Genomic DNA, 16,756 nt, shown 5'->3' with positions numbered 1-16,756 from the left:
CAGAACTCGCTGGAGCCTGTGCCTGGGGTGGCTGGAGTCTCGTTGACTTTAGGGCCATTGCTGAGGTATCAGGTCCCTGGCAGGGGTGGCTGTAGAGTCCCAGGTGTTATCTGAGGGAAGCCTGGGTGGAGGTGAGGCTGAGCTCCCAGTTACAGCAGCTCTCCCTTTCAAAAAAGCTAAGCCTCTGAGGACAAGCTGGCCTCCCGGTACTGTTTGCAATGGTAGTAGAGGCTGCCTAGTTAGGCGAGCCCGGTTAGCCTGCCTCTGGAGGTCCTGCAGGATCTAACTGTGCCACACACACACACACACACACACACACACACACACACACACTCCACCTGACCACACACTCCTCTTTTGCTCCCTCACTCATTCATGTTCTCTCCCTCACTGCCACCTTCTTTCTACCTCTGTATTTGGGTCTGGAGTGTTATTGACTTATTTGTGGATGGAGTTTCCTCTCCAGGTGTCTGGTTATGTGGCTCACTCTCTAGCACCTGTCCAGACAGGATAAAATTCACCTCGACAAGACACAACACAATGGAACAAAGCACAAATGTACTCACGACATCAATAACCCCAATATAAGTGACCACCTGAGCAAAGAGAATTAGGGGACAGAAAAGAGAGCACAAATGATGTCGAAGAGAGAGAAAAAGATAAGAGAGAGAAGAAAAAGGAGAATATATATATATATATATATATATATATATATATATATATATATATATATGGGGAAACACCACAGAACCAATAGACAAACCAAAAAAATACAAACACCCAGCAAAGAGGGTGCGGGCAGAATCTGTAGAGGCTGGGCTTATATACAGAAAATAAGGTTAAGAATTGGATGAATATGGGGAGGACCTCAATTCAGTATAGAGGAAGTAGAAAGGGGATAAGTGGATAAGAAGAAAGAGAATGAGTGGAAAATACTACTACTACTACTACTACTACTACTACTACTAATAATAATAATAATAATAATAATAATAATAAATTTACAAAAATAATGATTTAAAAAATGGTATAAAAATAGCAAATAAAAATAAGATAAAATAGAGTGATGGGAAAATAATGCGAAAAGAAATATAAAATAAAGCAACAAACAAAAACAGGAAAACAAAGAAAAAAAGAGATAAAATAATAATTAAAAAAATAAAAATGAAAAAGTGACGTGTCATTCCTTTGGCTGGCTTAAGAACCCAGTCTTCTGGACTGTAATATTTCTCAGTTTCCTTTTGCTGGGACTGAAGGTCTCTCTTTAGGCTGGTCCCTGTGGACTCTCAGGGACTACAGTGGGGCCTTGACTTACGAGTTTAATTCGTTCTGAGACTGAGCTCATTAAGGAGCTCATTAAGAAGCTCGTTAACTCAAATTACTCTGTCAACTCAATGCAAAAAATCGGCTGAGAGACAGCTAGTGTCTCAAAAAACTCGTTAGTCGGGACACTCGTAAGTCAAGGCCCCACTGTATTCAGATTATTTTTACTCCTTTGTACAATTCAGGGTGGAATCTGGGTGCGGTTGTATTGGTTGCCCAGAGACTGGAGGGATGGGCTATCTCTTCAGGACAAAATGGCTGCCCAGCTCCCGGCTCAGGTATGACTCAGCGCCCAACTTGCAGCCTCTTCTCCTGGACCCCCACCTCTCCCCAGATTCCACAAGTCCACACCTTCTCCTGCATCTCAGCCATGGATAAGTGTCTGTATCCGAAAGGTCCTATGAACTAGGTTCAGTGAAGAAAAGCACAGGCCACAGAGAGGGGAAGGACTGCACCTCTGTGAGCTTCTCTCCTGCTGGCACTGTGTGGTCTGGTCAGTCCTTAAGACTGCCCCCTCTGAGTTCAGCCTTTCATGACTGTGGACCCAGATCTAGAATCCCCTGCCTCCATCAGTCCTGTGGACCTTCTTTCCACAGTCAGACGCTGTACCTGTCCCCAGGAATGCAGCTTCGTGCTGGGTGGATTCCCTTTAACCTTCTGGGCTCAGAGGCCTGGCAGACTCTCCTGCCCAGATCCTTAATTTTACCTTTCTCCAGGGATCCTCTGCCCTTTCTGGCTACAAACTGTCTCACCAGCTGAGTGTCCTTTGCCAATTTGGCTTGGATGTTATTCATTTCAGCTGCTCATTCTACTTGCTCTGGGACAAGTCTCTGGACATGTCCATCTATTCTGCTGCCATTTTGTATCTCCTCTGAAATCACTTTTTTATATGTAGGGGAACGGTTTTAAAATTTGGATAACCTTCAAACACAAACAATTTATTAGTATTATCCATTTATTTTGTAAATAGAAAGGACAGAGCATCTATAGAATTATATTAAATATCTATACAATTTAATATTATGAGTCTGTTTTTTAAATATGCCAGGCCTGTGTCTATACAGAAAGACAGGAAAATAGGTTCATGGTATAACATTAGTGGTATTAGTTTGGCAAAAAACCATGAATGTGTGGAATGTGTGTTGATGTATGTTAGTGGATGTGGGTATCGATGTTTATATATGTATATATGAATGAAATGCAGAAAATGCTTAGCAGTAGGGGGTGGAAGTTAGTGAGGACTCTTTCAGTTCTATATATTTTAATTTTTTTTAATTTCAAAAAATTTTACTTGTTTTACTTTAAAATGAAAATTTATAGTAAACCATTCAAATAAAAAAGCATAAATAACATGTAAACTGCACAGAATGTAAACGGTTAGTGATGCAAGCTTTTCATAAAGTTTTAATTTATAGTTCATTTGAAAAAAATTTTGCATCTATGTTATATTAGTTTGGAAAATATATTCACTTAAAATGAAACACATATTGTTTCATAATGGTGTTGAATTTCTAAGAAGGGCTGGGATAAGAAATTAAAGTGGCCAAGTCAATTGATGGTAATTTTATTGCAATATTTTGGGTAGAAATTAAAGAAATTAAATGTGGAAGTGGGAAAAGCAAATATTTTGAAAATAAATTGATATAATATTTGTGAAAAATTCTAACATCACCCAATGATATGCTTTCTTCAGTGAATGACATGTACATAATTTTATTGAATCAGGTGATTACTGGAATTAGTGGGTAGTCACATTGTAAGGTTTAAAAATGTGTCAAATCATTCTATTGTACACCTGAAACTAATATAGCCAATATAAGATTGTATACCAACTATAGTTAAATAAAAATAATTTGAAGACAAAGTACTTATTAAAAACAGTCAAAATGTAAAGGCCAGAAATATACTATCATGTCGGTAGTGATGTTATTCACTATTATGCTGTCAAAATTGTCACTACTTTTTCTAACCTATTTCTCATATTACAGTCATGTACCACATAACAGCATTTCTGTCAATGACAGCATCTGAGACAGTGGTCCCATAAGATTAAATGGAGCTGAAAAATTACTATTGCCCATGACATCGTAGCTGTCTTAACCGTGGGAGCTTCATAGCATAGTGCATTACTCACATGTTGTAGTGTTGCTGGTATAAAGAAATCTAATGTGTTGACAGTTGTATAAAAGTATACCACAATTGCATACAGTACATAATGTTTGAGAATCATAATAAACAACGATAATACTGATTTATGTATTTACACTGTACTTTTAATCATGATGTTAGAGAGTACTCTTTCTACGTATTAAAAATGTTTGCTGTAAAACAGTATGCCATACATACTGGCAGCAGCCTCATGCTACTTGTGTTTATCACATTTCCTGATTGCATCATTTTCTCTTGTGCCTGATTTGATCTTGTGTACCTTTTCACATTAACGTGCTGTATAGGTGTGTAGCCTAACAGCAATAGGCTATACCACATAGCCTAGATGTGTAGTAAGCTATCTATGATAATACACATCTATGATCGTGTAGGTGTACACATTTTGTACACCTATGATGTTTACACAATGACAAAATCATTTAAGCATGCATTTCTCAGAATGTATCTTTGTTAAAAGAATAGGACAGAGTATATTCTTTAAAAACTTTAAAAAATAATGATTTTACTCTTTTGAATTTAGGCATGTATATACTAACATGATACTAATGTATACAGTCTAACATAATTTAGAGTGATTGTATGTTTTTATATTTTAGATATGTAATAATTTGGGCAATTGCCATTGCTTTCCTGGCTATCGTCCTCCAGATTGTGAATTTCAAATAGGTTCACCAGGAGGAAGTATTGATGATGGAAATGTTCAGAAATCTGGTGAGTATACATTAAATTTTGAAAACAAAAATAGAATTTTATTTTATGAAATAAAGAAATGTACTGCCAAGTCATATCTTTCATTATCTTTTGAGTAATTAAAAATTATCATGAAGAGTGGCTTTAATTAAATTACTGTCAAACAAAATTTGTAATGAGAATTTTCTTCAGAGATATTGACTTTTAATAATCTTAGTAAAATTAGTTAGAATATTGTACTGTTAAATTTCAATAACTATCATAATATGAGTTCAAAATAAATTCAAATATGGAATAACAAGCACTACACAAATGATTTGCATTCCAAAATATAAAAAATTGTAGGTTATTAAAAAACAAGCAAAGCATAAGGTTTTTATTCAGAATTACATTTTGAAAATAACATTTGGCAAAATAGAAATACACATATTTATTAAAAAATAATAGCAAATCATATTTTATACTTTCTCTTGTTCTCATAAATAAACACAAGAGCCATAAACTATTTATTGATTCAACCATTCATTTATTTATTAATACCCTTTCTCCACAAACATGTTATTAAGGATTTGGTAAAACAATAAAATTTAGAGCCACATTTCAGTACATCTACTCATGCAGCAATGTGGAAAAGGGGTGTTATAATGTGAGTCCGAATTAAGATAAATGATTTGAAATGCAATTGTCTTACTTATAAAGACCTGAAGTAAATAATGAAATTGAAGATAAATAAGTCGTGACATAATATCAAATATTTGTGAGTAACAATGAATAAGGCATGATCAGTTGTATTTGGCACATAGAGAGGAATGTGTAATGATGATATATCATGTTTGCATAAAATAATCTGAGGATAGACACATCATAAGATAATGAATTTAGTTTTGAATAACTAGAGTTTGGTTTACCTGTGGAAGAATCCATGTGATCAACTGAAGGACTTGTATGCATGCATATAAGCATAACCAATGGACACAAGACACTGGGGGATAGGGGAGGCCAGGGGATTGTCAAGGGAGGGGAAAAAAAAGGAGACATATGTAATACTCTTTGTAATACTTTAAGCAATAATAAAAAAAAATTAAAAAAAAGAAAGAATCCATGTGATAATATCTGGGGGAAGCCACGGGAATTTGATAATAATGTTTCCAACTCAGTAGGGACATCAAGAATTGGTATTCCTTTGTTAGTTTATAATTAATTTAATTCATAGGATAACATAAAAGTATACACTGTTATATACAATAAGAGATTTGGATATAATTTCAGGAAACAGCAATATTTCAGAAACAATGTGAGATTACTAGTGATTTTTAAAAGAAAGATCATAAAGAGGAGTAGCCACAAAGACTTTTGCCATGATGTAATAATAATAATAGAAAATTACATGTGATATTTTTATAAGGCAATAGTATTAGATTATGATTCTAGAAATAAGAGAAACACATGATACTCATCATTGTATGTTTATGGCGTGATACAATCATTCTTCTGTGTAACAAAATTCAGGTGAAAATGAAAAAAGAGAGAGTGAATGTACAGAAAAAAATATTTTTAAAAATAATGTTACCAAATTTCCTAAAGAAGATGAAAAAAGTTAACACTAAGATATATGAATCTACATAAACCTCAAGCAAAATAAATTAATGAAATTTAAATCTAGTGTTCATCAAACATTATCTAGCACAGACCATGTTAGGACACAAAACAAGTCTTGATAAATTCAAGAAGATTGATATTATATCAAGCATCTTCTCTGACCACAATTGTAAGACACTAGAAATCAATTAGAAAAACAACTGAAAAATAAACAAACATATGGAAGTTAAATAACATGTTACTAAACGATGAATGGGTCATCATTGAGATCAAGGAAGAAATCAAAGGTTACCTTGAGACAAATGAAAATGAACACAGAGCAATCAAAAATCTATGGGACACAGTGAAAGCAATCTTAAGAGGTAAATTCATAGCAACACAGATCTACATTAAGAAGCAAGAAAAATCTCAATCTAACCTTACACCTACAGGAACTAGAAAAAGAACAACTAACAAAGCTCAAAGTAAAATAGAAGAAAAGAAATAAAGATTAGAGAAGAAATAAGTGACATAGAGATTAAAAAATACAAAAGATCAATTAAACAAAGAGCTGATTCTGTGAAAAGATAAACAAGATTGACAAATCTTTAACCAAACTCATAAAAAAAGCCCTCACTAGTGTTGTGCAATGGTTAGAGTGTAGGCCCATTTACCAAAATATCGTGGGTTCAATTCCTAGTCAAGGGAACATACCTGGGCTTCAAGATCATCCCCAGCCCTGTGCTGGAGACAACCGATATCTCTCTCTCTCTCTCTCTCTCTCTCTCTCTCTCTCTCTCTCTCTCTCTCCTATTCCCTTTCTTCCACTCTCTCTTAAAAAGCAATTGCAGGAGGGGGGAGGGGAATATGCTCAGGTAAGGATTAACAAAAAAAAAACAACAAAAAAAGAAAGATGACCCAAATAAAATCAGAAATAGGAGATATAACAACTGACAACACAGATATACAAAGGAGTGTAAAAAATACCCTATATAATAAAAGGGAAATATGCAAATTGACCCAGTACAGGATGACCAGTTGTTATGACACACACTGACCACCAAGGGGCAGACGCTCAATGCAGAAACTGCCCCCTGTTGGTCAGTGTGCTCCCACAGGGAGAAAGCCACAAGCTGCGCTGATGGCAGCACAAAGGATGTCCAACTGTGGCTTAGGCCCATTCCCTGGACCTAAGCCATCAGTCGGACATCCCCCAAGGGCTTTTGGACTGGTAAAGGGTGCAGGCAGGCTGAGGTGAACTCCCCTCCCCCTCCATGCACGGGGACTCTAATCTACACTAATAAAAGAGAAATATGCAAATTGGTGTCACTTCGCTACGCCTACCAGCCAATCAGAGCAACTATGCAAATTAACCCAACAAAGATGGAGGTTAATTTGCATATGCAGGCTCGGAGTGAAGACTGAAGGCTCCGGCCGGAGTGAAGACTGAAGACTGAAGACTGAAGAGGCTTGGCTTCTCTACTGTGGATGCAGAGGTTAAGCCAAGCCTCGCTGTGGCCACAGCGGAGAAGCCTAGCCTCGAGGCTTGGCTTCTCCACTGCAGCCAGACCAAATGCCTGAGTCCCAGGTGCTGGAGGAAAACCAGTACTGTCAGCCAGGGGAAGGAAGGCCTATTGAGCGAACCTTCGTGCAACAGGCTTCTAGTATGTTATAAACAACTATATGCCAAAAAATTGGACAATTTGGATAAAGTGGATAAATTCCTAGAAACCCAGTTTTCCAAAATTGAATCAGAAAAATCTGAATATCTGAATGAACAATTACAACTAATGAAATTGAAGCAGTAATCAAAACACTACCAGAAAACAAAAGTCCTGGACTGGATGGTTTCATGGATGAGTTTTACCAAACATTCAAAGGGGAACTAACAACTACCTTTTTCAAACTGTTCCAAAAATTTCAGGAGGAAAGATTTCCAAGCTCATTCTATGAGGTCAGTCAGCATTATCTTAATTCCAAAACCAGATAAAGACACTATAAGGAAAGAAAATTATAGGCTAATATCCCTTTTTCACATGATGCTAAAATCCTCAGCAAAATATTGGAAAACCTTATCCAGTAATACATTAAAAACTCATGCACTATGATCAAGTGAGATTTATTCCTGGGATCCGAGATTGGTACAATAGTTGCATATCAATAAACAAGATACCCCATAAAAAAGTATGAAAATCACATGATTGTATTAACAGATGCAGAAAAAGCATTTGATAAAATCCAGCACACACCCTATCTAATAATAGAGAAACATGGTAATTAACCATAACTTTGCTACCCTTCCCATTGGCTAATCAGCAAGATATGCAAATTAACTGCAAACCAAGATGGTGGCCGGCAGCCACACAGCTGAAAAGAACAGGAGGCTTGCTTGCTCCAGTGAAAGAGTAAGCCAAGGTTACCCGCCTGCCGCTGCTTGGCTTTGAGCTTGCACTCTAAGAAACAATGTTGCAATTATAGAAGCTAAACAAACCCCAGAAACCTGCTTTCAGCCATCAGAGCTGGAGCTGCAACAGTGTTTCAATTATAGAAGCCAAACAAACCCAGATACCTGCTTTCAGCAGCCAAGGTCTCAGAGCTGGAGCCAAGCCTCAGAGCTAAAGCTGGCTCTCAGCTCCTGTGACAGCCATAGAAGGTAAATAAATCCCAGAATAAAAAGAAAAAAAGGAGAGGTTGGGAGCTTCAGTCACCCGCCAGCTTGAAAACGGCCCTCAGCCCCTCACCCAGACTGGCCAGGCACCCCAGTGGGGACCCCCACCCTGATCCAGGACACCCTTCAGGACAAATCAGCTGGCCCCCACCCGTGCACCAGGCCTCTATTCTATATAGTAAAAGGGTAATATGCAAACTGACACTAACAGCAGAAAGACTGGGAATCACTGGTCACTATGACACACACTGACCACCAGGGGGCAGACGCTCAATGCAGCATCTGACCCCTGGTGGTCAGGGCACTCTCACATGGGAGGAGCTCTGTTCAGCCACAAGCCAGGCCGATGGCTGCCAGTATAGTGGTGGTGGTGGGAGCCTCTCCTGCCTCCTCAGCAGCGCTAAGGATGTTCGACTGCAGTTTAGGCCTGCTCCCCGCTGGCAAGTGGACATCCCCCTAGGGCTGCCGGGCTGCCAGAGGGATGTCTGATTGCCATCTTAGGCCCAATCCTCTGGGGAGCGGGCCTAAGCCAGCAGGTGGTCATCCCCTGAGGGGACCTAGACTGTGAGAGGGCACAGGCCAGGCTGAGAGACTCCCCTACCCCACCCCCCCGAGTGCACAAATATTTTGCACCGAGCCTCTAGTTTATAATAAAAACTCTTGGCAAAGTATGAATAAAGGAAACATACCTCAACACAATACCACCCATATACAAAAAACCCACAGTGAACATCATACTCAATGGGCAAAAATAAAAGCATTTCCCTTAAAATTCAGAATACTAGAGGAATCCACAGGCAGCAAAATCTCAGACATATGCCGAAGCAATTTCTTCACTGATATAGCTCCTAGGGCATTGGACACTAAAGAGAAAATAAACAAGTGGGACTACATCAAAATAAAAAGATTTTGCACAGCAAAAGAAACCATCAACAAAACAACAAGAATGCCCACTGCATGGGAGAACATATTTACCAATGTTATCACCAATACTTCAATTTTTTAAGTGTAAGAAATAGTAAAAGTGTATAATACGTTTTGCAGAATGTTAATCAGAAAAAAAATACATACACAATTACATATAGTTATCTAGACATAGATATAGATACAAAGATAAGTATACATGAGAATTTTATTTATATGCATAAAATATAAATACAAAATGGAGAAACACAAGTCCTTTAAAAATCGATTTCTCTAAGGAGAGAAACCATGTGACTTGGCAAGTGAGGAGGATAGGGTTTTTTTTAATTTTTTTAGTATTTATTTATTTTTAAATTGACTTCAGAGAGGAAGGGAGAGGAAGAGAGAGAGAGAGACATCCATGATGAGAGAGAATCACTGATCATCTGCCTCCTGCATGCCCCACATTAGGGATCAAGTCCCCCACCAAGGCATGTGCCCTGACCAGGAATTGAACCTTGACCTCCTGGTTCATAGGTCAATGCTCAAGCACTGAGCCATGCCCACCAGGTGAGGATAGGTGTTTTTTTGTTTTGTTTTGTTGTTTTTTTTACAAAACATTTTTTTTTATATTTGTAATGTAAGCCTTACTAATGTATTACCTTTTAAGGTATAAATGTCATAAATAAGTTTAATGTAGTAAGCAATACTAAAAACATGTCCACAGTGGCAGAATAATTAAACAAATATGCATAAAATAAAAGTAAGAAATATATTTTTAAAATTATCATTGCAATTTTAGTTTGTGACTTAAATGTTCTTTTATTTTTTCTATATGAGCTTGCAAGGTATTACAATTTTAATTGTAATATATATGTATATATATGTGTGTGTATGCACATATTGCATATATATATATTTAAAGTGAAAGGAATATAAATGTATTTAAATATTCACTGCATATCTACTGATCTCTTATGTTTTATTTCTAGCTATAGTTGTTATTAAAAAGGACTACAATTCACATCAGAACAACTGGCGTTTTCTTAGTTTCTTCCTTGTTTTTCCTTTTTTTTTATTTTCCATCCTTATAATCATGAAGCTAAGTGAAAGTAGGAAACTCTGCAACAAAAAGAACCCAGAATTTGAAGGGTAAATATTATTATACAAATAATTTATTATCATAAATTGTACAGGTCACTGACAAGTGTCATACATTTATATTATATTATAAAATATTGTTATAGTTTACCTAAGTATCTGTTATTTTTAAAAATATATGCATGTCATTTTTATAATTTTAGTTTCCTATAGTTTATTGTTAGCATATATACACATATACATATATATATATCTTTTTTTAAACATTTTGTTTTATTGCTTAAAGTATTACAAAGAGTAGTACATATGTCTCCTTTTTTTCCCCCTTGACCTTTCCCCTACCTCCCCTACCCCCCGCCCCCCAGTGTCTTACATATATATCTCTTTTGATATATATTAAAAGAGGGATACAAATAAGTTAAGATTTTGAAACCAAATGAGGAATCAAAAGAACATTTTATGAGAAAGTGAAGTACATTTCTCAGAAATTTGTTTCATTAATAATGTATTATAATCTATCTACTTTTCTATTTGTTATCAAGTAACACTTTCTCAGTCTTGAGAACTGATCATGACATAGCCTTTTATTGTAAGTGACACAGGGGCATCAAATACTTTCTACGTTAAATAACTTTCTATTTAAGAAAGAAATTGTAAGTTTACAATCTCTGAAATCATTAACATTACATCTCATGCACATCTACATGTTTTAAGATAAAACTATAGGCAGTTTCACTTTTTCACCTAGGTTACTAATTTTTGCTTACAATAATTCCACAAGTTTGGATATTTCAAAGAACTCATAAGACTCTATAAAACATACTCACCTAAGGATTCTATTATAAAACTAAAATGCATTATTGGCAAAACAGAGTTTTATACATGTAGTTCACTTTACATATAAAACATTTTGTTGGTTCTCCACATGGGTTCAAGAAGTCACTGTATATGTTATAAATTATAATTGTTTTTGTTTGAGCAGTTAATTATTTTTGTAACAGTTGTCTTAAAATATATAATTTATATGTCATGCAATTCACTAATTTTGGTGTACAATGCAACAATTTTACTTTATTCACCAAGTTATGTAATTATCACCACAATCAATTTTAGAACATTTTTTAGATCATTTTCATCACTTTAAAAAGAAATTTCATACTCATTAGAAGTTGCTACCAGTGGCTAGAGATGGGATAAATTGGGAAGATGTTGGTCAAAGGGTACAAATTTCCAGTAACAAAATCAATTGTTCTGGGGATCTAATATATAGCACAGTGATTAAAGATAGTAAAAGTTGAAATTATGCAGCTATTTGACAAAAACACAAAAAAAAATTTTGTTGATCTAGGACTATATTCACATGAGAACAAATCATGAACCACAAAGAAAATTTAGATTTGGTCAAATGAAAGACATTTGAACTGAAAAGTAGCCTTTAAAGAGGATAAAAAGAAAAACTATGGTCTAGTAGGATGTATTTATAAGGCATATAGTTGCAAAATTTATATATATATATATATCTTTTTAAATTTAAACCCCAAACTTAAACAAAGCAGTAAAAAATGAGCAAAGACAAAAACATGGAATAGACTGAAGGAATATATATATATAGCAAACAAACACATTACAATATGTGACCAACATATTGACATAATATGTTGACATATTGAGATAATGACATAATGAGTCACTGGATAAAGACAAATTAAAACCACAATGACATATCACATTTCTCCTAACAGAATGATCTAGATAAAAAATAGTGATTATAGCAAATCCTGATAAGAATGCAGAGAACGTGATAACTCACACATTGCTGTAAAAAAATGCAAATGTATAGATACTCTGGCAATCAACTTGTAAGTTCTTATACAACCCAGCAATTTCACTCTTGCGTATTTATCCCTGACACAGAAAATTTAGGTTTACACACAAACCAGTATATGAACATTCTTAGCAATGTTATTTGTAATAGCTACAAACTGGAAATTACCCAAGTAGTCTTTTGAAGGATGAATGGTGAAGCAAACTGTGGAACTGTTTCCAGTCCTCATCATTCCTATCTCATCATCCCCAGATTATTAGAAGTTATCATTCTAAGACACAAAATATCATAACTTATTTACACTTAAATCTCTTGATTGAGGGTCATGTAAAGATGGCTCACCTCCTCCCAAGACCAGGTCAAAATAACAATTAAATTATAGGACAATCAACCTGGAGAGCCATCTGGAAACTTATCTGAACAGAAGTCCTATAATTAAAAATAAAAAGCAGCTACAATGAGAATGGTAGGAGGGACAAATACTCAAAATGGGCTGTCCCAACACCACCAGTGCCAGGAAGAAGAGCCTACATCATCTAGATGTGAAAATCTGTGGGGATTCCACATGCCTATGTGAGACTAAAGACTGCTGGAAAACACAGGAGCCCTCTTAAAGGGCTTGCACTCAGACTCTTATGTGCATGCACTCGGCTTGGGCTTCAGCAGAGGGACAGTGACTCAAGGGGCCACCAAAATCATACAGGAGAAGTTGAGTTGTGTGGCTTCAGGGTGAGGGTTGGAGGGATCACCCCCATTGCCACTGTGTTGAGCCCTCCTCCCACATGGCCAAATCTTGATTTGCCTTAACCTGTTGAATTCCTCCTGCTCCACCTTAAAACTCCCTACCACCATACCTCACCCAACTCTCACACCACCCAATAACCTTTCAGCAGCAGGAATCCAGCCTTGGCCATCTCCATAGTTTGTCTTTAAAAACCCTTAAAGTTCCACAGGCCCCAGGTAGGAGATGGCTGTCTCAGTGCACCCTATAACTTATGTTAAGTGACCTCAGGCTCAATACTTGCACCATATCTGAATTTGCATTCACCTGATGAATACCATTTCCCCCACTCTAGTGACTTCCAAAAGCACTGCCTGACCCAACTTGTGATCCACCAAGAATCTGACAGCTCCAAGTCTTATGGGCAATAGGCAGGCAATGGCTAGCCTTGGGGGCCCTTGTCTTTTGCTGACCTGCTTCAGTCCCAGTACTTGCAACAACCAGTCTTGGTTCTCAGTGTGGCATCTCCAACATGCATCCAGATCCAGCACAGGCAGCTATCAACTATAGATCACTTTGTAGGTACTAACTGGTAGCCTCAGGTTGATCACTGGCAGTGTCTGACATCATCCTATCCCAGAGCCCCTCTTCAGATGCTCTAGAACCAACATACCCGTTGCCCGACTTCAACCCACAACAGAGCACAACCCAACCATATCCACAATCTGAAAAACCCCAGGGTGGTCTAAGTGGACACCAGACTCCACTGTGGAAAATGCCACTCTGAGGTTATCCATGCACAGCAGCTCATATGCTGTGGTCATGGCCAATTTTCGCAGCCAGTCAGCCTGAAGGTGAATCTGACCTACTTTTGTGCTCATAGCAATTAAGGCTCAAATATAACAGGAGAGCACACAACGTACACAAGGAACACCCCTGGAGCATCTGACTCAGGTGATCAGGGAGATGGCATTACTGGGCCTCACAGGACACCTACCACGTAAGGCCATCATGTCATGACTGAGAGACATAGCAGATCTATCTAATACACAAAACAAACACAGAGATATAACCAAAATGAGGAGACAAAGATACAGATCTCAAATGAAAGAACAAAAGAAAGAAAAAAAAAGAACTAAGCAAAATGTAGGTAAGCAATTTACCAGATACATAATTCAAAACATTGGTTATAAGGAACTTAGGAGAAGAATTGATGAACTCAGTGAGAACTTAAGCAGACAGTATGCATAAGAAAGGACATAGGAACCATAAAAAAAGAATGAGAAATGAAGAGTACAATATCTGAAATGAAGAATACAATAAAAGGACTCAACAGCAGATTAAATGATGTAGAGGATGAAATCAGCAATTTGGAAGACAAAGTAGCAGAAAACACCTAATCATAACAGCAAAAAGGAAAAAGAATAAAAAATTTGAGGATAGTTTCAGGGACTTCTGGGACAACATCAAGCATACCAACTTTTGCATCATAGGGGGAGCAGAAGGAGAAAAGAGAGAGGAAAAGATTAAGTCACAGACCATCCATCCTCAGAGGGAAGGTGGGGAGGAGAGGAGTGAGAGATCAATCAAAGGACTTGTGTGCATGCATATAAGCATAACCCATGGACACAGACAGTAGGGGGTTGAGGGCATGTGTTGGGAGGGGGGGTGGGAATGACTGGGGAAAGCTCAATAGGGGGAAAAGGAGACATATGTAATACTTTAAACAATAAAGAATTATTTAAAAAAAGAAATATTGACTGAAAATTTCCCTAACCTGATGAAACAAATAGAAATATAAGTCAAGGAAGTGCAGAGAGTCCCAAACAATATTAACACAAAGAAGCACACACCCAAGATACATCATAATTAAAATGGTAAAGGTTAAAGACAAAGAGAGAAACTTAAAAGCAGCAAAAGAAAGGCAGTAACCTATAAGGCAACTCCCATATGACTGTCAGCTGATTTCTAAATAAAAACTTTTCAGGCTAAAAGAGACTGACAAAAAAATATTCAAATGATGAAAAGCAAGGACCTATGACCAAGGATACTCTAGAAAGCAAGGTAATACTTTAAAATTGAAAGTGAGATAAAGAGCTTCCTAAACAAGAAAAAAACTAAAGGAGTTCATCACCTCTAAACCACATTACAAGAAATATTAAAGGGACTTCTTTAAGAAGAAGGGGAAAAAGAATGTAAATATGAATAATAAAATGCCAACAACTACATGCCTATCAATAATCATTTTGAAAGAAATGGATTAAATGGTCCAATCAAAAGACATAGGGTAACAGAATGAGTAAGAAAACAAGACCCATACACATACTGTCTACAAGATAATTTAGGTCGAAAGACACATACTACTGAAAGTAATGGAATGGAAGAAGATATTTCATGAAAATGAAAACAAATAAAATAATGCTGAGGTAGCCATGCTTGTACAGATACAATAGAGTTTAAATCAAAGGCTATAATAAGAGACAAAAGGTACATTTATAATGATAAAGGCATTAATCCTTGTAAACATTTATATACCCAATATGGGAGCAGCTAAATAAATAAAATATATATAGATGGACAAGAAGAGAGATAAAAAGAATAATAGACTCATCGTAAGAGACTTTAATATTCTATTGACATCAATGGATAGAATATCCAGACAGAAAATCAATAAGGAAACTGTAGCCTTATATGACACATTAGATTAGATGTAGATTTAATTGGTATTTTTAGAGTATTATACACAAAAGCAACATGATATACATTATTTTCAGCTACACATAGAACATTTTCCATGATAGACCATATGATAGTCCACATAACTAGTCTCAATTAATGTAAGAAGATTAAAATCATATCAAGCATCTTTTTTTACCATAATTGTATGAAACGAGAAATCAATTGTAAGATTAAAACTGAAAAACACAAAAAATATGGGGGATAAAAAACATGCTACCAAATTGTAAATAGGTTAGCAATGAGGTCAAGAAAGAATCATTAAAGTTGTAAATTTTTGCTTCCTATTTATTATAAATCAATACTAAATAAAATACATATGCACATTTAATGTTTAATTGTTTTTTAGGACTCCTTAGTTTTCTAAGAAAAAAAACTTATTTGTAGTAATATTGATTTTTTATTTTTAGTTCTTGTGCTTGTATGTGTATGTTTTGACCTGAGATTAAGCAGAAACCTGGCAATAGATGTGGCTAAAATAGACAATTATCTGCTACTAAACAAATCATGAATTTCTGTTTCTTTTTCGTTCACTACAGCAATTCAACCACTGTACCAGAAAGCAATATTGTGGACTCATTATTGCCAAGAACTCCGCCGGTCAATGGCCAGCTTCCAGAAGAGAAAGTGACTCCTGAAGGCCTTTAAAATATCAGCTTGAGGGAAATAAAACTTATAGCAGGAGGCAGGCTTCCCTGTTCTCCCTTGTGTGAGCACTGGATGGTGTGGGGCCGACCTCCTTGTGACATCCTAAGGGGGTCAGGTAGCTCCATAAGGACAGTCGCATAGCAGTGTCCCTGGGCCAGTTGAATGTTGCCTTTTGGGCTGGGAATCTTATCATGTGTTTCAGAGCCACCTAGTTTCAGGTCAGGCTGCAGCTGGTGGGGCTGGTGGTTGGAGGGCTCAGAGCAGGTCTGGGGCAGTTGGCCCTCACTTACCTGAGTCTGCACTGGCAGGAGAGGGCGGCCTGTTGCTGGGGCATTGGGGACCTAGAGAGCCTGGATGGGATCCAAAGACCAGCACTTCCTCACCCAGTCAGGGT

General features: G+C 36.7%; 1 protein-coding gene across 1 annotated transcript in view; it reads left to right on the top strand.

Moving 5' to 3' along the window:
- Positions 1 to 16,362, top strand: part of ADAM18 (ADAM metallopeptidase domain 18) — a 103,429-nt gene extending 87,067 nt beyond the window's left edge. The window contains exons 18-20 of the mRNA XM_036297239.1: positions 4,089 to 4,203; positions 10,324 to 10,483; positions 16,254 to 16,362. Of these exons, the coding sequence (XP_036153132.1) occupies positions 4,089 to 4,203; positions 10,324 to 10,483; positions 16,254 to 16,362 (384 nt within the window). The remainder of the gene's footprint in view (positions 1 to 4,088; positions 4,204 to 10,323; positions 10,484 to 16,253) is intronic.
- The last annotated feature ends 394 nt before the right edge of the window (positions 16,363 to 16,756 follow it).

Source organism: Myotis myotis, unplaced genomic scaffold, assembly GCF_014108235.1.
Source record: "Myotis myotis isolate mMyoMyo1 unplaced genomic scaffold, mMyoMyo1.p scaffold_m19_p_3, whole genome shotgun sequence".
Taxonomy (NCBI): domain Eukaryota; kingdom Metazoa; phylum Chordata; class Mammalia; order Chiroptera; family Vespertilionidae; genus Myotis; species Myotis myotis.
Note: the sequence above shows the minus strand (reverse complement) of the source record. Positions and strands in the feature narration are given on the sequence as shown.